The sequence below is a fragment of the Ruditapes philippinarum genome, unplaced genomic scaffold, assembly GCF_026571515.1.
Source record: "Ruditapes philippinarum isolate M1 unplaced genomic scaffold, ASM2657151v2 ctg274_1_1_1_1, whole genome shotgun sequence".
In the NCBI taxonomy this organism is placed as follows: domain Eukaryota; kingdom Metazoa; phylum Mollusca; class Bivalvia; order Venerida; family Veneridae; genus Ruditapes; species Ruditapes philippinarum.
Genome location: NW_026862201.1, coordinates 240,323 through 264,063, shown reverse-complemented (window position 1 = coordinate 264,063; position 23,741 = coordinate 240,323). Strand labels below are relative to the sequence as shown.

The window sequence follows — 23,741 nt, the reverse complement described above, 5'->3', positions numbered from 1 at the left end:
TTTATCAATCTTGTATTGTCTGGTGCCTTTTCGTGCCTGAAATAAAGTTCTTCCATAAACATGATTTCAAGATCCCAAGATTTTATTCATTCATCTGTCATATAATATGCATTAGATGTGAACAAAAAAAACATAAACATAATTGTCAAAGTTGTTCAAAGAAAGTGACAAAATACAAAATATAGCCACAAACGAAAAGAGAAAAAACACAGCCCTTTATACACATCTTCCCCAACACACGACTGCCAGGAAATTATTTCGCAATGTCAGTGTGACTTAAAAACCAACATCTTCAACAACAACAACAACAACAACAAAATAATTATAATAAAAAAAGACCGAGAGGGAATAAAAAAGATTGTTTAATTTTGTAAACTTTAACTTTATTTTAAAACAGTGATATATGCCAATAAACATTAAGTGCATACATTACAGCTTGGATAAAAATCTTAATTGATATTAATCACTGAATTGAAAAAATAAATATTGATACGATGTTAATTTATGTACACGGAAGTCTAAGGAAAGTTTTTGGAAGATGTAGGGTTATAACATGAGCAAACACTTCAATCAAAAGCGTATACATTTATGTAAACAAATTTATCATGAGCGAATAAAATATTATAAATTATCAATGTTTAATGGCCATAAATCTGACAAATTTTACGAACTGTCATATCCCCTCATTTTCGTTTTTTTCCCTTCAGAATATTGGATTTACACAGCCATACGTAAAATTACTCTACTCCGAAACCTTTTCAAGTTATAAAAAAAGTGTATAAAAAAGTTGTTTAGCATCAATCGGCTTTTTTGTTTATTTTTTTATCATTTTATTGAATATATACATCATGTGATCATTTTTGCGAACATATACAAATGTACATTTTGTATAAGGAAATATTTAAACAATGGAAACACGGCATTTAAAATGAAATAAAAAGGTAGAAAATGCCCGGAGAAGGTTTTGAAGAAGAAATACCTATTTAGATAAAAATTGTGTACTATTTAGGAAAATTTTATCATAATTTGAAACAGAGGAAGGCAAGATGTATTTTGTGAAAGTTGGGATATATACACTCACCTTTTGTAAGTAAAATAGTTTCTGTACTTCTATTAAAGCATAAAGGTTTATTTTGTATACATGTATGCTAAATTATTTAAACTCGAGAATAGACTTTTAAATTCTTACATTCAATGATCAATAGATCAGCCAAGTTAACCAAGAGACTACGTAAATACGGTTGTCATATTTTTTTGTTAATAGAAATGATTTATATACAAATTTAAAAGTATACACATTTATCCATACTCAAGTGCGATAAATTTCTCTAGATGTGAGATAAATGTACAATATATAATATCCGAAGATTAATTTGTATTAAGACGTGCCTGTCACCAATAATTGGGCTCGGCGCAAGGACCTCTTTATAGACATACAGACATACATGCATTTATTTTACAACCTTAAAAATATAACTGACGAACTTTTAGCGTAAACATAATGTGATCTTCCAATATAAATCATTTTTGGATACAACCCAAATTGATATAGCCTCGTGTACTCTTTGCTAGTCCATAAACTCCATATCATATCAAATACTTAATTATTGTAAATCCGAGCCAATCATTTTGATTAAATCCAAACTTGAACGTATCTTGTTATGACCTGTGGTCATTTAAGCCAACTTTATCAGTTAAATATCCTGAATCACATTGTATCAAAATTTAGCTTATTCAATAGCTACCTATATTATTTAAAAGGCCGGATCTAGTTAAAATATTTGTATAGGAAAAATAATTAAAAAAAAAACTCTTTGTAATGTCGCTTACTCAGTGTCATTTTTATTATGCCTGTTCCTTTTAGTACCACAGTTTATGAATAATTTACGGATAACGGAATAAGCTAATAAGGTTTGTCCCAAATTTGGACCCGAGATCTTATATTGATCATGAAGAATTAAAATATTTAAAGTTTTCAAATTATAGCAGGTATATCTCCCGATTATATGGGTGAGCATTTCATTCCAACCAAGGATATCTATAGTCACAATTAGATTTAATGAAAAAAGAGTCTTCCGCAGTCTCAGAGGTCAAAGGTTTCGGTAAATAAGTCGATTGTGAACTATGGAAAGAGTTACCATCATCACTAACAAAAGTTTCACAAACCCTTATGTTTCAGGTTGCTGTCAAAAATACTTTTTAAGTCAAGTTTTATAATTTGTTTTAAATAAGTATTCGGTAGCACATTTCTTAACTTCATTCCGATTACCTACCTGCCTGCCTGCCTGCCTAACTACCTACCTACCTACCTACAAACTTTACTCCATAAAGCCTTGTTTTCGTGTCCGAGTCCGAAGAATCAATAAGAAATTAACCTGAAGTTGGCAGTCTAGGAGCCAAAAATGACAGCCTTATAGCCTACAACATAGAACTGAAATTATTTTTTTATTTTATATTTCTTTATTATTGCTTCAGTTGCCATGGAGATATTGATAGTGAATGGGGGAGGGAAACATTGTAAGTTGTTTTTTCTTCTCCCAAGATTATTGTCAATGTGGAAAAATGTACTCACACTCTTAATACTTCCAGCAATTTTTTGACAAATGATCTTATAAAAGTTTGTGTCAGTTTCAAGACATAAAATATTACCCAATATCGTGATGGAGGGCACATTTTTTATCCATATTCTTGTTGATAATTCGATTCAGTTATGAAATATTATTTTCATACGCATTCAGATATAGTCCGGCTACAGTGAAAATTATGAAATATAATTTCACTGTGAAAATTACCAAATATAACACTTTCCACTGCAAAGCATGTAAGAAACATCATTCAACATCTTAATCAATATCTTATATATCTTATTCAATATTTATTGTTTATGCTCTGGATATTCATTTTTGTTAAGACTGTGAGAGACCGGCTACAAACCCTTGTCAGAATGGTGCCACTTGTAAAGCCTATTCAGGCGGCAATGCTTATTACTGTATATGCATGGAAGGATACACTGGATATAATTGCGAGTTAATTAGTAAGTTTTCTTGAACTTTTTCTTGTTGTAGCTTGATTCACTTCTGAGTGTACAAATTAAATCTGACAGTTTAAATGTAGAGAATCTAGTTTGTTGTCATATTTTGTCAATTTATAACATTTAAAGCATTGATTTTTTGAGTTTTCACCTATTGAACATTTTTTAAAAAAAACTGTAAGCGACAATAAGGAAGAAAATCAAATGACATTTTGATTGAGAATTCGACTTAATGTAAACAGTTGTGTGATTGTAGATTGCACTAGCCGCGTACATTGTGGCCAGTATGGTGAATGTCAATCTATCAATGGAGGCAGGGATAAAACGTGTCTTTGTTATTATGGATGGACAGGGACAAGCTGCAATCAAATAGGTGTGTATAGTTTCACCTAATTTAAATTAACTATACGGTACTTTTCAGCGAATCTTTTAAAACAATTTAAAAATGAATAAAGAACCATAATTATTTTACTAGGTTTAATAGTTTTTGTTACAGAGCAAAATGTTTTTCGTATACCATGGTTGCAATCTTATCTTGAGTTCAAGTTTGCTCTATTTTTTTATTGTATTATAGATGTGTGTACCCCATACAAGAAAGCCGACATAGTTTTTGTCATTGACATATCACTAAGCGAGGGTTATGGTACATTTGTGAAACAGAAACAATACGTCAAGAACTTTATCTCCAAATACCAAATAGGTCCACCCAACTACCGCTACCAGTTTAGCCTCGTAACATATTCACTCCTAGCGACCGTTCATTTTTATTTCAACACTTATGAAAACATAACAGATTTGCAAAACGCTATAGATTTGATAAGTGTAGATTGTGAAGGTCCTAGTCTAACTGGTAATGCTTTGAAAATAGTTCGAACAGATATATTCCGAGCGATCAATGGTGCAAGAATCCAGGGCGACGTGGACCAGTATGTGATTTTACTGACAGATGGACTTTCGTCTGATCCGACGGCTGTCGTGGAAGAAGCGGATCTGCTTAAAGCCGAGGGTGTAAGGATATACACTGTTGGAAGCGGAACGTCAATAAGGCATGACGCACTGCTAGAAATATCAACAACCAATAGATATGTTTTTCCAATTGCAACAGAAGATTCACTACAAACCATCCTTAAATATACAATGTATGGTTGCGATAGTATGTATATTTTTTTATAAAGATTTGTTACCTTATGGTGAAATACTGTTACATAAATGCCAATGTTCTTTAACGACTTTATTCAGATTTCATGCATTTTATTGATATTTTTGATGTATCTTTTATCACATCTTTACAAGAAAAACTTCGAAATATGTATGTTCGATTTAAGTACATTTACCTCAGCTAGTTTTCTTTCAGAATGTACATCTAAAGTATCCGATGTTGCGATCCTAATGGATGTGTCAGCCAGTATTAAACACCAAGAGCTGGATATCCAGATCAGAGCCGTCATACATTTACTCGGGATCACAAAAGTTGGACCAAAGGCTACACAGTTTAGTTACTCTACGTTTACAGAGACAGTCCACAATGTTTACGACTTCACAACATATAAGTCACGAGCCGATCAAATTGCTGATGTTAGTAAGACAACTAGGCAGACTATTTCAACAACTGCTAATTTAGCGAACGCGTTGAATGAATTAAATCAAAATGGATTTTCAGCAGGAAAAGGTTCAAGACTAGACGCCAGGAAGATCGTGGTGGTTGTTACCACCGGAAGTACGAATGATATGCAACAGGTGTTAGCAGAAACAAAGCAACTTAAGGACTCCGGGAATATAATTGTTACTGTAGGCGTTGGGTTGAATGCATATTATACAAATCTGTTGAAGATATCGTCAGACCCCACCTTAACATTTATACTCGGTGATGACGTTCATATTAACGTCAATGTTCTAGATTCTTTAAAAACGTTGCTTGTGTATGATCAATGTTCACATGTTTGATTATTGACGATATTGCTAGAGTTTACATGATTGTATTTTTGGCTTGTATTTTTTACAATTTATCTACATATTAATATCTTATTTTCATAATGCTATAAATGTATTTCCTATGGGTTTTATAAATTTATTAACTATAATTTGTAAATACTTAGATTTAGAAATTATAGTCAATGTCACTGCCCGTTTTAGATATCTCAAGTTAAGAATCTATAAAATGTATATACCCCTTAACGAGATAGCGAATATTGTTTTACTTGATTGATTTATCATTTTTACACAACAACATTTAAATGTAGATATACCTTTAGAAACAATATTCTTGATATCAAAACTGTGTTGAAACGAATTGTTTTGTCAGGCAGCAATTCATCTAGTTTCAAAATAAAATTAGGCATTGTACATGTATAAACTTTTAAGTGACAGTATATAAATGACATAGAAGAATAACTAGTTATATTTATCAATCTTATCAATCGTATAATGTCAGTTATTTTCTTTGTGCCTGTAATAATGAGTTTTTCCTTAACCAAGATTTCAAGATCTCAATATTTTATACAGTCATATGGCAGGAAATATTCATTAGAGGTGAAAAATAGAATTCATAAACATACTTGTCAAAGTTGTTCAAAGAAAGTGACAAAATACAAAAATACAGAAACAAAGGAAAATGAGTACAAATACAACCGTTTAGACTCCCCTTTCCCAACACATGACTGTCAACCTGATCGCAATGTTACGTTTACAGTGCAAGGGTGACTTAAAACACAATAAAAACATAAAAGGAAAGGATCGAGAGGGAATAAAAAAGATTGTCTGGTTTTGTAAATTTTAACTTTTTTATGTAAGTAAGCATACATGTATATTGCATACAAATCACAAAAATCTTAGCTTTATTTCATAAAAAAATCCACTTTCATTTTTCAACAATTCATGTCTGTATCTTTTAAGTGATTATTTATATTCGTATATGTGCTTTAAAGATCCTGTAACACAAATTTTTATGGTTTATATCATAAATATGATGCTCACATTAAGATTTATCAATATTGTAAGTTCCAAAAAGCACCTTTTTATAAAGATATTACCGAATTTAACATTTCATGGAATTAAAGGAATGTTATAAAAATTTATTTTCTTTAAAGTCTAAGTCAATTTTTTCAATAAGAAGAAAATGCATATATTTTAATGATTACAACTAATATGTACAAATATTTGCAGTACATATTTTACATATTATTCAATGCTAGAAAACTGTTTTATAAGCAAAATTATATACATATATATAATTTCACTTAAGTGTGGTATACAAACTCAATTACAACATACAGGATCTTTAATAAACTGCGTTTTAACTAAATTAACCACCATGCTTCAAAGTGACACAAACACTTAAAATATGGCGACTTTCCAGCTTATTTTCATACAGAGGTAAGACCAGACTGACGTTAGGTAAATGTATATAAATTACAACCATAATAAAATATACTGGTATCGTACTGCTATTAATCTTAATTTGTTTATATTTTGTGTATCAAAGTACTTAAATTTAAGAGGTACGCAGCATGCTAATGGGGTATTTCAAATACTGCATAAAAAAACCCAAGTAGGGATGTATCATTTGAATAGCGTAATAAATATTGCTTAAAAAGTGTTGATAAAGTTTTAAGTGTTTTAGTACGAACATTTGTTTGATGAATAATAAAAATATGTGAACTTCTTATCATCTGCTATATAAATTATACATATATGTATGTAATATCGGATCATCGCCAACAACATTCATATATGATTTTTCTTGATTTCTTGCTGTCTGATTCGAAATACTATAATGATTGTATCAATATTATTATTTCATAATTACTGACCATCCATAAAAGACCAATTCACTTTAAACCAGTGCACTGAGGGTTGAATTGAAATGTCTAAATGCGGCGACCAAATATTGGTTTGTTTAGAGATAATCTTAAAAAAGCATGCAATTCACTAAAATTACAATGTTTATTCCATATCCATTGCTTTGATAACAAATTGGCAAGGTCTTCATGCAGCCATTCAAAAGTAATCACTCTGAACACTCGACTGATAAAGACCTCAATCAGGAAGTGATCGACTGTTCTTTGGTTTTTCTAATTTAATATTGCGTTATCAATTCTTATCTGTAACAAATGTCTGGATTTTAATTTGACAACATTCTTCAAACAAGATGTATGTTAAAAAGCAGCAGATACTATTTCTCTTGTGTAAGTGAATTATTTTAAAAATTTGAAAATGAAGCATATTTTTTTATTTAATTTTTCGTATTTCTTTGGAATTGCTTTGATAGGAAGTTAAGAAACTTATTTCTTATTTTTTAATTTTTCGAAATAGCTTTGTGGATATTTGTTTTCCTGACAACAGATTTTAGAGTGAAATAAATTAAACAAAGAAAGATGTATCAACGTTTTCAAAATTCGTTAGTTTCAAAATGTTTCTACACACGGTAGATTTAACGACAGTTTTTTCAACCCACTGGAACAGCCTTTAAAGAACGTTTCTATTGGAAACTCTGGGGCGAAAACAAATTTAACCACCAAACATACAGTACAACTTTATAATAATAATCATATTTTTTCTTGACGTGTTAGAATGGAAAAAGATATTAATTCTTCGTGCATTATTGTATAATAATGCACGATTTTCGTTCAAATGTTTTGTGATTAATCACTCAGGCCTATCGGCCTTCGTGATTATATTACTACGCATTTGAACTCAAACCGTGCATTATTCTACAACAATGCACTCAGAATTGATATCTATTTCCTTAACAAATTTAGAAATATACATATAAATATAAATCAGAAATTTAAAACTCGTACTATCAAACGATACTTATTATATTATAACCACGTCTATCACAAAGCTTTGATAAACGAGTACAAAGACGTATTTGTTCAGTCAGAGCAGTACAGTTTGGATTTACTTTTTACTTTTATTTCAGCTTCCCTAAACGTTTTATTTGTGAGCGGTGGTGGACCACATTGTAAGTCGTTAATATGCTCAATACAAATTTATTGTTTTCTGTTCATGCAGCGTGTGTAGTGCCCAAGATGAGAAAAGTTATATAACTTCGAATTGCCTATACAACTTTTTACTTTATAATATTTTATCGTCTTAAAAGTAACAAAGATAAATCCATGAATAAAAGATCATACTTAAACAATAAAACATCAATAAAAAAAAAACAAATAAATATTTAAAAAAAAACAAAAAAAAAAAAAAAAAAACAACAAACAAAACAAAATGGACGAAACACGTTAAAGGGTATAAATACTTAAAGGTGTATCTAATATTTTTTAAAAATTCGAACAGTAAAATCATGTTGTTTGTCGATTCTCGGAAACAATGTGATATAGAATGTCTCTGTTATTAAACACAAATGCATGTTTTATGTACAGAATAAAAAGTCACGGACAAAATATTATGCTTCTATTTGAAGTAGGACATTTACTGGCCAGCAATGATATACAAAAACATTTCTTTCATACAGGTATTTTGGAAGAAATTTTTCATTTTTTTTTCAACATTAAATAACGGTTTTTTGCAGTAGATTTAGCTTTCGACAATTTCACCACACTTGAAATTTGCATTATTGTAAAAGAGTAACAATTCTCTCAAAGAAATACTTTGATATTTTGTCAAAGTTAATTACTTTGTTTCAGATTGCACTTCCGGCCATGATCCTTGCCAGAATGGGGCAACGTGTATCGCCATAAGCAACGGACATTTTTATATGTGTACGTGTATGCCAGGTTTTACTGGGACTGATTGCCAATCATTCGGTGCGTATAACTTTGATAAGAGCTTTACTCAGTATATAAACTTACTTAATGTAACTTTTCCTATATAGTTTTTTTGGTACTTTTTCCGATTTGTTTGTAGAAATACATTGCAATGTTACCACATATATTCGTCAACATTTTCAAGCATTAAAAAAATGCAAGCGTAACGGCAAAAATAAAAGAGCTACAATGGAAAGTTGTGTGTCATTGGAATGGGCACACGCTGATCGCTCATCCTGTATATGCTATTCGATCTGACTTATTTTATAACTTTATTTGATTTAAACCAGACGCAGATTCAAAATAGTTTACACAGCATCATTATTACATATAATCACCTGTTACTGTACTTAATGTGTCTAACATAAAATACTATAGCATACTCAATAATCATGGACAAATACTTTAAATATCTCCAATAAACCAAAATCAAACTAACACTCTTAAATTTACTTTAGACTGCAGTAGTTCGATATATTGTAAAAATGGAGGAACATGTTCCACTTTTAATGGAGGTTCAAGATATACATGTAAGTGTGGCAATGGCTGGATGGGTTCAAACTGTGAACAGATTGGTATGTTTGATTACGGTCAAGGTGTTAAGTCACCTGGTATTTTACTGCATTTTCCATTTTCACAGAAAAGAATGAAATTATAAAGGTTGCTTTGGCATAAGTTAAAGCGAATTATTTCAAAGGTAAGCAGAAATAGTATTGATCAAATAAAACTTTTTTTATAGTTTGGTTATTTCTAAATATACAATTTTTATAATATAGGAACACGGAATTACTTACATTTTGCTGAAAAATTATTAAATAACAAACATAAACTGCCTTACACAATTTTTCCTTCTAAATTATGCTAAAATATCCATAATTTTGTATTTCTCATGTATCAAAGCAACTCTCTGTATCTTTATTAAGATTGCAGTAGTTCCTTATATTGTATAAACGGAGGAACATGTTCCAGTTTTAATGGAGGTTCAAGATATACGTGTAAGTGTGCCAATGGCTGGATGGGATCAAACTGTGAACAGATTGGTAAGTTTGATACGGTCATGGTGTTTAGCCATCTGGCATTTTACTGCATTTTCACAGAAAAGAATGGAATTAAAAAGATTGGTTTGGTATAAGTTAAAGAATATCTTTCCAAAGATTAGCAGAAATAATATTTATTAAATTAAACTTTTCAATAGTTTGGTTATTCCTAAATATAAAATTTCAATTTGGAACAAGGAATTACTTATATTTTGCTTGAAAATTGTAAAATAACAAACATAAATTGCCTTAGATTATTTTTCCTTCGAAATTTTGCTGAAATATCCATAATTTTGTATTCACATATATCAAAGCAACTATCTGTATCTTTTTTAAGATTGCAGTAGTTCCTTATATTGTATAAATGGTGGAACATGTTCGACTTTAAATGGAGGTACAAAATATACATGTAACTGTGCCGACGGCTGGATGGGGTCAAATTGTGAACAGATTGGTTAGTTTGATTCCAGTGGTCACGGAATAAAGTTTTATGTTGTTTTTATATACTGGCTAAAGTAAATAATGAACACTAAAAAGCTTATTTTGTGCAATTTAAGTTTTACAATACGATTACTGTTTTTACATGAGGTATTTCAATGAAAATTTGAACAATACGCTATGTGTATATTTCAGCCATTAAATGTTTATAAACTTGCTGCCATAATACATTCCTTCATATACTTGCAGACAAATTATTCATTACTTCATAAGAATTATATACATTTTACCTTTGGAATTTGTTTTGCTGTTTTCAAACATCTACTATTATTAAAAATAAAAATTTAGCATAAAAATATATGAATCGATTTTAAGCAATTGCTGAACGTATTCTTTTGAAAATCATATGCTATTATCAATATACGCAACAAAGTCGCTATAAATAGATTAATAAATTCTGATAGCACCGATTTTTTTGGATCATCTTTTATGGTAAAAAGCTTCCAATTTAATTGGCGAGACTAAAATGCAACAAATCTGATGTTAATTTATAAATACCCTTATATACATTCCAGATGTTTGTACGCCATATAAAAAAGCCGACATTGTATTTGTCTTGGACACTTCCCTGAGTGAAGGTGATGATGGATTTGAGAAACAGAAACAATACGTCAAGAGGTTCATATCAAAATACCAATACCAAATTGGGCCACCGAATTATCGTTACCAATTTAGCCTAATAACATATTCTCTACATGCGACCGTCCACTTTTACTTCAATACCTTCAACAACGAGACAGATTTACAAAACGCGATGGATTTGTTAAAAGTTAATTGTAGTGGTCCTAGTTTAGCTGGAAATGCTTTGAAGATAGTCCGAGGAGATGTGTTCCAAACCTCTAACGGTGCACGAAAGGATCCTGACGTTGAACGGTATATTATGTTACTATCAGATGGACTTTTGTCGGATGCGCCAGACACCATCCTAGAAGCAAATGTATTAAAGGTCAATGGCTTTAAGATATACACAATTGGCAGCGGAAAATCAATACTTCATGAGAACTTGTTAGAAATATCATCATTTAATGATTACGTATTTCATATGGCAACAGAGGATGGGATACAAACACTTCTAAAACACACAATGTTTGGTTGCAAAAGTAAGTTAAATTCGTTTTCGTTTTCTATTGAAACATCAAAAATAGATAATTATATATCTAGAATTTATCACTGATATAATATCCAAAAGGTATGAGCTCAGATTGGAGATAAAGGCGAATAAATAGAGGATATTTGTTTGTTTGTGTGTAAGATGAAATTTTATTTCATCGAGTGGGCTTTAAAAACAGTATTCTCACGAGTGGCGTAGTCACGAGTGAGAATACTGTTTTTAAAGTTCACGAGATGAAATAAAATTACAATTTACACAACAAACAGACAAATTTTCTTTTTATTTTATGCTTAAAAACAAGTTAAAACGAAATTTCCATAACTTTAACGTTAATATTAAAATCTGTTTCCCCCATTGAGAGCCCCATTTAGACGGAATTTCTCATTAAAAACAAGAAGTCTTGAGCTGAAAAATAAGTCCGCCTATCAAGGTTAAATGACGGTGATATTTATTCATTTTATTAAAAAAATATGAATGATCGCTTGTTTTAATAATAAAAACAAACAATTCTTGTAGGAGAAAAAGTCCAACCATCCATCCATATTTCTGTTACTTACTGCGAATTTATATTAGACCTGGCTTTGTAAAATGTAAGCGGCAGCCATAAGTTGTGTAAGATTCAAAGGGATATAATTTGGATTTGTTAGTCATACACCTTTTTAAAAGAAAGAAAACTTATTTGAGGATTGTAACAGACAAAAAATAAGTGTTGACAGAAGTGAAAACATTCAGAAAAGGAGCTAGGAAAATGGAAAACTTGAAGCTTGCTAAGGAACGCTGGGTTGTTTTACTTATTCTACGAGTGATGGCTGTCAATGCTTTTCAATTTTTCATAAAGCATACGGCAGTTATTGCTCGTAGGATACTTAAAATATGCCCAAATGTCATCAAGAGCAGTTTTGCACGGGGAAGGAATGTATTTTTTCAGACTGTAAAAAACGAAACAAAAAAATTTAGAGACGAAATTTGGTGATTGGAATTTGAATAAATAGAAGTAAGTTTTCTCTCTTTATTACTTTTGACATTTAAGTTATTTATCTATTTCAGCTTTGCTATTTCTTTTAAAAGCCTGACATTGTCAGAATTGTCAGTAAAAATAAAATTGAGGTATCACATGGGGAAAATCTTAAAAAAGTAGTTTCGTCATTGAAAAGAGTGAAATTATATTTTGATAATTTTCACTGTGAAATTATCAAATATAATTTTCACGGATAAATCAGTAATCCACTGAAAAGCATAAAATAAAGAAGTGCATTGCAATAGAGATATATTTCTGATTTTCATTCTTCTGCAGAGACGTCAATTTTGACATGTTATAGTTATAAGAAGACTTTTAACATGTTATGCTGAAGATGTAGGTAAATGAATACCTTGGTAAGAAAAGTAATATAGCATACGGTATAACAATCATAAACCAAATGATGTTTAGTATACAATGTACTACTTGCCTACTAAAATATAACATAATAAAACTTTCTTTCCTAGCGTCACGTCAGACTGAAAATAGATATTTCCGTTTTCTTACGTTAGGTTAATCTTATTCTGCAATGACTTCTTTCAGAATGTTCATCAAAAGTATCCGATGTTGCGATCCTAATGGATGTGTCAGCCAGTATTAAACACCAAGAGCTGGATATCCAGATCAGAGCCGTCATACATTTACTCGGGATCACAAAAGTTGGACCAAAGGCTACTCAGTTTAGTTACTCTACGTTTACAGAGACAGTCCACAATGTTTACGACTTCACAACATATAAGTCACGAGCCGATCAAATTGCTGATATTAGTAAGAAAACTAGGCAGACTATTTCAACAACTGCAAATTTAGCGAACGCGTTGAATGAATTAAAGCAAAATGGATTTTCAGCAGGGAGAGGTTCAAGACTAGACGCAAGGAAGATCATTGTGGTTGTTACCACCGGAAGTACGAATGATATGAAACAGGTTTTAACAGAAACAAATAAACTTAGGAACTCTGGGAAGATAATTGTAACTGTAGGTGCTGGGTTGAATGCAAATTATACAAATCTGTTGGAGATATCGTCAGACCCCGCCTTAACATTTATACTCGGTGATGACGTTCATATTAACGTCAAAGTTTTAGATTCCTTAAAAACGTTGCTCGAGTATGATGAATGTTCACATGTTTGATTATTGACGATATTGTTAGATTTAACGTGATACGATTAAAGGCTTGCCTTTTGTTCACACGCACGTACGCACACACATGCACGAGCACCTATACGCTCGCACACACTCACGCACACACACATTGATAAAAATTATTCTTATGCTCTATTACGCATGAGCTGAAAATGTACATAAACTATTATTTCTAAATATTTAGTTTTAGAAGTTGAAGTCGATACTACCCTCATTTTACGATATCTTTAGTAAAAAGCTATTTACATGTTTTCAAAGGTCGTTGACTTCAAACCACTTGCCCCTCACCGCTGTGGGTTCGAATCCCGACAGGGACTTTGGATTCTTTCATGTGAGGAAGCTATCCAGCTAGCTTACGGAACGTCGGTGGTTCTACTCAGGTGCCCGTTCGTGCCTGAGATAATGCACGGAAGGGCACCTGAGGTCTTCCTCCACCAGTAAAGCTGGAACGTCGCGATATGACCTATACTGTGTCCATGTGACGTAAAACCCAAAACAAACAAACAAAAACATGTTTTCATGTTTTGAACATTTGAGAATCACAACTTATTTACCCCTTTGAAGAGACCATACATTTACTTTATTGATTCATCATTTTGCCCTAAGATTTGGACAAACTTGTATAAACGATTTTCTTAATCAATTTTGTTATACATCAATTCATCGTTTGTAAAAATAGACCTTTCCACTAAATATGTGCACTGCAAACGTTATCAAAATGTAAGTTACAATAAATAATATAGAAGAATTACTACATGTAATAGCGTCAACCGTATTGGTCTTTTTTGAGATGGACACGTTTTAGAGGGAAGAACGAGGATTTTTTTGTTGTATAAATTTAGATTTCCTTTACTTTATTTGAAAATAAATCAAGGGCAATTAAACATTTATTTCAAAGAAATCTGATCTATATTTTATAACGAACCACTGTTCTTATTCAGCAATGCATGTTCCGGTAGGTGATGTTTTGTAGATGTAGTAATTTAGGGATTTTTAAGTCACAGCAACACTAAATGGTAATATGGCAACGTTTCAGTTGTACTGGTATGTGTGTATGAAATAAATTTTATTACAAACTTTGAAGAACGTCATCCATTTGGAGACAAAAATTTTGTCATTGTTGCAGAGAGGTTTCATTATATTAAAAATAGTGGAGTCGCATTTCTTTAAAAAAGAAGCTAAGTTAACACAACGTTTCCATTTAATAAAAAGGAAAGTTCGTACTTGAGCAAAAACATACATATAGTTTGTAACCATACTGAACATATTGGTTGTATTTATTAACTATAAAAGTGAAATCAGGCACAAACAACATAAGCAACAATAACAACAATAACAACAAAAAAAAAAACAACAAACAAAACAAGAAAACACAAAACTGTCTGTATTGTCTTTGAAATGAAAAGTGTTCATATATCAGACATTTTGGTCACTAATGTGGCATGATTCAGAACTTTTCGAGTTTTGAGATCGAGTATTATGGATACTTTCCTCTTTAAGCCCACATTATCCGTCACATGGACGTGTATTGTTGAATTCTGCTTAACCCGGTGCCAGGGGGCGTGGACGGTATTTTGCACCAGACAGTACCGTTCATGAACAGGCTCAATCAAACTGAGCCTGCAATATTTTCAATTTTGCCGTTTTCGGATTTTAGAGAATCCTATTTCCTCTATATTACATATAATTTACGACTAATTTTAAACGTATTAAGGTCAATGATGTTTTAAGTTAATGGTATAGAATCAAGATTAAAATTTTTGAAAATCCTTGATAAGATAAAATGCAGGTATAAGTGCTGAATGATAAATATATGCCATTATGTTTTTACAGTATTGTTGGACGTACAACCGTTAAAATCACTTAATTTCCTGACATATTCTTGATAAAAATGACATGGTCATTATCGTTGAGGCCAGACAAATATTTGTAAGTTTTGAATTTAATGGTTGACTTGATGGGTTTCTTTTGTGTTTGTAACTATCTCGCCGGATCATTAAAAACAAAATCAGCAAAGTTTTACAGTACTGTGGCAAAATCGTTGCCAGTTACGATAATCTTCAACATTCTACACTAAAGTTAATGAGTATTTTGATTGCTAACCAGATACTCTTGATGAAACTGGTCAGGCTCTTTATCAATGGCACCTCAAGTTTTTTATGAATGAAATCAAATGAAATTCAAATGGGCTTTTCCACATTTAACACAGGATAAATCATTAACACTTATTCAGAGGGTTAAGGGTCAAACTGATAACCAGACTGATCAGGAAGTTACGGTTAAATAAATTTGGTATTTGAAGAACACTGCGTTATCAATACTTATCTAAAATAAATAAATTAGGATTTCATTTTCAAAACAGCTTTATTTCAAGTAAGATGTATTTTATAAAATGGAGGATATTTTTTCTAACGTGTAAGTGAATTATTTTGAAGGTTTAAATTAATGCATCAAACTTTATTTCATAGGATTTAAGAAATATTTTTCGTAAATGTCTGGTTCTAGAGCCCTAACACGTAGTATATGTTTTGAACATATATTTATACCTAAAATATAACTTTTACAGTTTGAAATATTTTCAATTTCAAATGCAATTTGACGGATACAAATGAATTGTAACTTTCTATAAATTGGCGATAATAAACAGTATATCAATATTTGTCATGACAGCGCTGGTTTTCATGGTTTCAAACATGCTCACAGCTGAAACTGACGTTGCCAGCAGAGTGAAGAGAGGCTTCCATCACTGTAAGTTGAAGTATAGAAAATTTAAGTAATAGAGTGCTTAACTTCATTTCAAATATCGGATAATAGTGTTTTTTTCGTTTCTATAAATTCAAATTTTCTATAATTGTTTGTGTCAATTGTACAGCGCTCAGTCATACATTGATTAATTGTTGGGGCCTGAGACGGTTCGAATACATCACAGCCACCTTAAACCGTTTTGAAAAACATAAGCAGCTAATTTCCGTTGATTAAGTGAATAGCTGGAGCTACTGACTGCAATAGAAAGTAGTCCCAAAAATAAATATGAGTTTTGGCTCCACCCACTTTCATATTCATTTTTCATATTTTTTCCCCACAAATATGACATTTATTTGACTGGTAAAGCACCATATTTCATAGGTAAAATTAAATAAAAACATATGTTTCAGTTGTTTTCTAACGTTGATTTTAATGAAGCAAAATACTATTGTGTTTCAGATTGCAAATGGGTAAGGCTTTCTGTTATTAACACCACCGTCCATGAACAGGCTTAATCAAACTGACGCAGCAACATTTTCAATTTTGCTAAGTTGGGCATTCTTTAGGGATTCTGTTTTCCTCTATTTTATTGACGTCATATTTTCGACCCCTGAAGATCGTTGCGCACGTTATTATTGTTGTGAATACACGATTTTGGTACTTTTTTCTAGTCGGGTGGTTCCAGTATTCCTCACTTGAATACTGTTTAATCAAAATTTCATATCATTTAGTATCGCCCATTGTTTTCTTGTTAGGGGCACATGCATTTCTTTAACTTGGGGACCATATACCGCTTTTCGTTAAATGGCACTCACGTGTCACATTGAAGGTTCCATGAATACCGTCGTATAAACACATCTGTAGATTTTTTTTTATTTTACCAGTTCGTGTTAAATGGTGAATTCTGCTTGAGCCGGTGCTAGGGGGCGTGGACAGTAACTTGCAATTACAACTACTGTTAATGAATATGCTCAGTCTGACCGAGCCTGCAGCATTTTCAATTTTGCCGTTCGGGGGCTTTCTTTAGGGATTCTGGTTTTCTGTATTTTATCTATATAATTATTAGAACTACCTGGTGTATTAAAAATGTTGTTTTCAAAAAATTGTATTCATATTCCAACAGCAACAACACCCCCACCCCCCCCCCCCGAAAAAAAACACAAAAAAAAAACAACAATTGAATATTGCTCAGTAACATCTTTGTACCCAGTAAACATATTTCATTATGGTTTTTTAAAATTCCGGTAAATGGAAGATAACACATGATTGTATTTATCGGGTAAAATCACAATAAATTTTATACGAGTCTTATACGAACTATACGAGTTAAAAACTCAGTATTAAATCTACACGAATGTAACATTCTCTGTTCTCTGTTTATCACGTATCCAGAAAAACAACAATTTTAGTTAAAAAATGTCAATTTTTGTTGATTCGTGTAACATAAGCGCGCTTTTACGCCATCGTATATAAGAGGAATCTTATAATATCTTTTTATTCATATTCGATAACCTCTTTCTACAAACTGTTCAGTTATTTCTGCCCTAACAAAAATAAGTGCACAGTTTGTTAAGTGTCACGTTATATTTTTGAAGTTTCTTTTCCTTTTATAATGTTTTAGGCTTGCAAGGGTAGAATTGTTATCGCCACTACGACAGGCAACAAATCTACCCATGCAACCACTTCATACCAAGATTAACTGACACATTCGTGTCGTGCAATCATGGCCTGTACTGTTCGTTATTCAGCCGATAAAAAAATTAAAATTTCCATTAGAACAATGAATGGGATTGTCCAGATTGAAACCATTTAACAAGTCAAATAAATCAGAAAATATAAAAAAAAAAAACGGAAAGAGATAATAATTTTGTTTTACAATACAACCGAAGCTAATCGTATAAACATCATTTTTGTATAACGTATTTGTTGTGTACCTGTACTTGATCTGTAAAAAGGAACCCGGAACACGGGCTATGTAAGTTTACCTGTTTTATCTTCATTAAGGAAAAAGATAATGGAATTGACCCTTGTGAGCACGGGGTGTGTAGCTCAAATAACAACGGACATTCTTATAATTGCACATGTGAGCCAGGATGGAAAGCAAAAAATTGCAACCAAATCGGTAAGTTCAGTTTTGTTGTCGCATTCTCTTTTATATAAATGTTTGTTTGTTTACATAAATGTTCTTCAAGTTTATGCTGTTCTGCTTTTGATTTGTCTTTTTTCTGTCGTTTTTAAGTTTTATATTGATTGTTACACTTATTTTGGTCATTTCTTGGGTCGATCCACATGACGGGTATTCCTGGATATCTAGCCAGTATGGTTCTCTTCAGTGCTAACAATACTTTTAATGTTATGTAACATTATATCCGCAACAGAACTGATGAAAATATGGCCATTTTCATACACGTTAACATTGCATTGAAATTTTGTCTACGGTGGTTGTAATCTTTAATCCAAGGAATTGAATTCTCGAAATATATTGTTCATTATGTTATTTAATACAGCTGTTTTCGCATTTGTATGTTCTTGAAGACTGTTCCAGTCCTCTGTATTGTTTAAATGGAGGGATGTGTGTTCCAACAAACGGAGGGACGAGTTCTGAGTGTCACTGCACGAATGGATGGACGGGAAATAATTGTCAAAAAGAAGGTGCATATTTAAGATCGATTTCGCGTTAAATTTACTAAAATTTGGTATTCCACAAAGAAAAATATAAATATATTAATGAATAACCGAACAATTTTTCGTAAAATCTATGTATGTGTCTAGGAATTGCAAAGTAAGGTTGCCCACTATAACGGCTCCGGGGCAAAAAATAAATCTAATTCGACTTTAAACGTTGTATAGATATATAAAACTGTAATAGATTTTATGAAAAAAGTAAGTCAACGTAATAATAGTCTCTATAGTGAAAGTTACATCACGAAATATATTTCTTTTGCATTCATGATTAGTTCAGATACTAGTAGGCCACATGCCATTATAACTTATTATATATACATTTTCAAAAAAAATCACTCGTTAATTTCATTAATTCTGAACATTATCTGAATTAACGTTGTGCAGATAATTTTCCATCTTAACTGATTAATAATACTAAATGTCTGAACTGCTTAAAAGGCGTATCTTAGGTACAATGTACTTAGGTATATTTAAATAATAATATCGGCCTTCGTGTCGAATATTAAATAGCCGATAAACACCGCTCAGACCAATATGATTTCAATTGTAACAAGATAAACGTAATGAGATCTTTTAATTGTATCTTGCTGTTCTATTATGTATCCTAATGTCACAAAAGTTAAAAAAAAGAAACGAGATAACAAGAAAAGTTAAGCTTTAAGAATGGTATATATCTTTATTTTCAATCATTTATTTTACAATTAAAACTTACGTATCACACTGGATTGTATGTTGTTAACAGTAGTGCTAGATTATCACTCCTCATTCTCATCCATGTTTCTTGTATGACATCATTCTGGCGTCATTTTATGTATAGTTTCAGACTGCATGATGTTATTACGCTACTTATAAATGGTCATATGATTGGTATCGTTGTATACCTATTTTATTGGAGGGGGTACATATCAACAAGAACAGCCAGTGTTTATTGGCATAATACCGATTTTTTTGTATCACGAGTCAAGGTAAAAAAGAAGGTTAATGCATCTTTTAAATGCATTAACATATGCTGACGCACGAGGACACATTTTAAACCTTGTTCTACACATTTGCCAACAATTACTGAGGCATCGCATTAATGTTAAATTTAGTGTTCATCTGGACATTTTGAAACTTCAGAAAAAGCCACATACGAATTCCACAAACAAAATTTATGCAAGGTTTCTTGCATCTAGTAATTATCATGCTATTTATGATGCCGAGATTTAATGCACCACATCCGGTTTAAATCTAAAGATATACTTGCATTCCAGATGTTTGTACGCCGTATAAAAAAGCCGACATTGTTTTTGTCTTGGACACTTCCATGAGTGAAGGTGATGATGCATTTGAGAAACAGAAACAATACGTCAAAAAGTTCATCTCAAGATACCAATACCAAACAGGGCCGCCGAACTATCGTTACCAATTTAGCCTCGTAACATATTCCCTACAGGCGAAAGTTCACTTTTACTTGAACACCTTTAGCAACATTACAGATTTACAGAACGCAATAGATTCAATGAAAGAAAATTGTAGTGGTCCAAGTATGACTAAAACTGCTTTGAAAACCGTCCGAAATGACGTCTTAACAACAGTTAATGGTGCTAGAGACAAACCTGTAGAACAGTATGTTATATTAGTGACTGACGGTTTGTCATCATACCCAATTCATGCTGTGGAAGAGGCCGTTTTGCTGAAACGCAACGGTGTGACGATATACTCAGTAGGTACCGGTGATTCTATAAGACACGAGGAGTTGCTAGATATATCAAAATTTTCAGCATATGATGATCACGTACTAGTTTTTCCAATGGCAACAGATGACTCGATTCAACATCTTCTGAAGTACACCATGTTTGAATGCGATAGTGAGTAATAGACTTTTTAAAGCATTACATCACCATCGTCAGATACCCACGACCGAACCATTAACATTTATCATTTATTGATTGCATGTTATGTGACATGTTTATTAATCGTGGGTATCCGACGATGTACATCACAAAAAAGGATGTTTATTTAAAAATATATGCATTTTTAAATAACTAAAAAATATCAATTATCTTCAGTTGACATAATAAATCTTGTATTTTCAACTTTCATACATCTAAGAAAAAAAATCGGTGACCCTTTCGGACAAGTTTATTGTTCTGAAAAGTCATACTTCTGGTTTATTGCTATTTTTAGTTTATTATTTTAATCATTTATTATTTTGTAGAATGGTTAATAGGTGTGTCAAACGTTCAAATATTTATGTATGGTTTATTTCTATCTTCAGTTTATCATTATAATAATCAATTATTTTGCAGAATGTTCAATAGGTGCGTCAGACGTCCAAATACTTATGGATGTGTCAGCCAATATCAAAGAAAAAGATTTTAGTACCCAGGTACAGGCAGTCATTCATATACTGGCAAACGCAGACATCGGGCCAGAGTTTACTCAGTTACGGTACTCCACTTTTACTGACACTGCTAATACTATCTATGACTTTGACACTTACAACGATAGTCGTGATCACATAGCTGAGGTGAGTAGGAAAACAAAACAGGCATCATCAACAAACGTCGACGTCGCAAAGGCTTTGGACGTCATATATTTGCACGGATTTTCAAATTCAACAGGTGCAAGGCCCGGAGCTAGACAAATTTTAATCTTGATAACGTCTGGAAATATTTCAGATATGCAAAAAGTTCTTATGAAGGCGAAGCATTTTAAGGATCAAGGAGTGATTGTCGTCACAATAGGTGCTGGATTGAATTCAAATTATACAAACTTATTAGAAATAGCGTCAGATCCATTCTTTACGTTTATACTCGGAGATGACGTGAACATTGACGTTAAAGTTCTTGATTCACTAAAAACAACATTGGTGTACGGACACTGTCCACATGTTTAGTGAGCCACCCTTTCATGCTTACCGTCCGATTAGCTTTTCAAAGGGATAGGTCTACAATAGGCAATTTTTTCCATTAGTATTTTAAATATTGATAAAGACCAATAGAAATGTATCAATTAGGTATTCTTATAAAATGTTGCTGAAAAAAATGTTGTTATCGTTGTTATCGTTATAGTTTCATAAATCGTATCACGTAAATATACTGTATGCCCTACGTAGATATGCACCACGTAGATATACTGTATGCAGCGGACCTTCATATAGTACAACATTTATATGATGAATAATAATACTTTGTTCAAGAACACTTTATTATCTGTTATATAAATAGATTTGATGTCGGATCATAATTTTACACTTCCTAACAACTTTCATATATTACTAGTATTTTTTCCTGGTTTGTTTTTTTTATGTCTGAAACTTATTACTTTCAACGTTATTATTCTTTGTATTATTTACCTTCCACCATATACCGATTAACTTTAAAAAACTTTGAACGAAAAATGTTTGTAAAACAGAATGTTTTGTTCATAGAGAATATTGTCAGTTATAATTATGCCTATAAACAAAGTTGCGACAATATACATTTCACATAAAAAATGACGCTTGTGTGTTTTTAAAGAATTTTATTCTTTTACCATAAGAGTCGTATGGTAGTTATCCATCCAGACTATCAAAACCCGACTCTCGATTATTCACAGATAATTTCTAATAAAGTCAAAACAAGATAATTATTGCTTGTAAAACAGAACAGAACGGAACATTTACTCTATTAATTTTAGAATGAGGCAACATGACTTCTATTCTATACAAACATGTACGATAATAATCAAATGGTCAAAATACATAAAATATACAATATTATTGTCCATTGACATGTTAATATTGCATAGATATAGTCTAGATAAGAAATCGAAACGCCTCTTTTTCATATTCCGTTCTTTTTTTACATTCCTGGTTTAGAACGCCGACATACGAAGCCTCGCTTTTTAAGATCTCATCCGAAAGACCATTAAATCGTTAGTGGTGGAGCAAGATATTAAACATGTGAACTCTGTTTAAGTAAAATGGCGCGGAACCACTGGTCTACGAATTCGCTTGGAGCCAAGAAAGTTTGAATATATATACCATGTTATGCGAGCCTATGATTATTTTATATAATTTTATAATGATTTTAAAATTTAATTCATTATGTGTCAATTATACAAAGCTTTCATCAAATTAAAGGCTTTTCATTTTTCATTGCCTTTTTCAATTGCAAATATTAACACATTTTAGATAGCTGGTGTTGTATAATTTAAATTACTCTGTTTCTTAATTTTACAATATTCCAATATATATATATATAAGTACATTAACCCATTTCTGCATGAGCATTTTGTAAAAAATGGCTGTTTTCATTGAAAAGTATTTTCATTTTCAAGTATCAAAGTTCAGCATAATTTACTGAACATATTTTCATAAATATCTTTTTTGAAGAAACATGATTATCTTTAAACAATCATTTGATTAAGATTGTATCTTGTAATCCGTGAGTGATAATTTAATTTCTTTAAATATGCAAATACAGTTTTTAATATAAGAGAAGGTAATTATACTTAATGATGCATGTAATGTTTTGAAACAAATATTTAAAATATGTCTATAAAAAGACTTTCGCCTTATTTTAATATTAAAATCTTATTAATTTTTTAATAAACTTACTGAACTTTATATAGCTTACTGTGCTTTATATAAAAAGTCCCGCATTGTATACGCTATTTGAAATTTGATATTCTGTTGAAAGATTACACATGTACAGCCGATTTGGGTGTATTGTAAACGTTTA

General features: G+C 31.5%; 2 protein-coding genes across 3 annotated transcripts; both read left to right on the top strand.

The window, feature by feature from the left end:
• The first annotated feature begins 703 nt into the window (after positions 1-703).
• Positions 704-23,247, top strand: LOC132718257 (collagen alpha-6(VI) chain-like). Its single transcript, XM_060701905.1, has 13 exons — positions 704-1,086; positions 2,476-2,517; positions 2,912-3,034; positions 3,288-3,404; positions 3,606-4,184; positions 4,386-4,961; positions 9,717-9,833; positions 10,844-11,428; positions 13,001-13,565; positions 18,303-18,469; positions 18,883-18,999; positions 20,286-20,882; positions 21,324-23,247. The coding sequence occupies exons 1-13, from the start codon at positions 1,047-1,049 to the stop codon at positions 21,911-21,913; spliced, it is 4,215 nt and encodes a 1,404-aa protein (XP_060557888.1). The 5' UTR covers positions 704-1,046; the 3' UTR covers positions 21,914-23,247.
• LOC132718265 (collagen alpha-6(VI) chain-like) lies at positions 5,686-14,102 on the top strand. 2 transcript variants are annotated; one of them, XM_060701938.1, is made up of 7 exons: positions 5,686-7,215; positions 7,953-7,994; positions 8,674-8,793; positions 9,252-9,368; positions 10,168-10,284; positions 10,844-11,428; positions 13,001-14,102. In XM_060701938.1, exons 1-7 carry the CDS (start codon positions 7,179-7,181, stop codon positions 13,588-13,590), a joined length of 1,608 nt encoding a protein of 535 aa, XP_060557921.1. In that variant the 5' UTR covers positions 5,686-7,178; the 3' UTR covers positions 13,591-14,102. The 2 variants fall into 2 exon arrangements, with proteins under 2 accessions (XP_060557921.1, XP_060557922.1); XM_060701939.1 differs by lacking the exons at positions 5,686-7,215; positions 7,953-7,994; positions 8,674-8,793; positions 9,252-9,368 and adding an exon at positions 9,719-9,833.
• Positions 23,248-23,741: the final 494 nt, after the last annotated feature.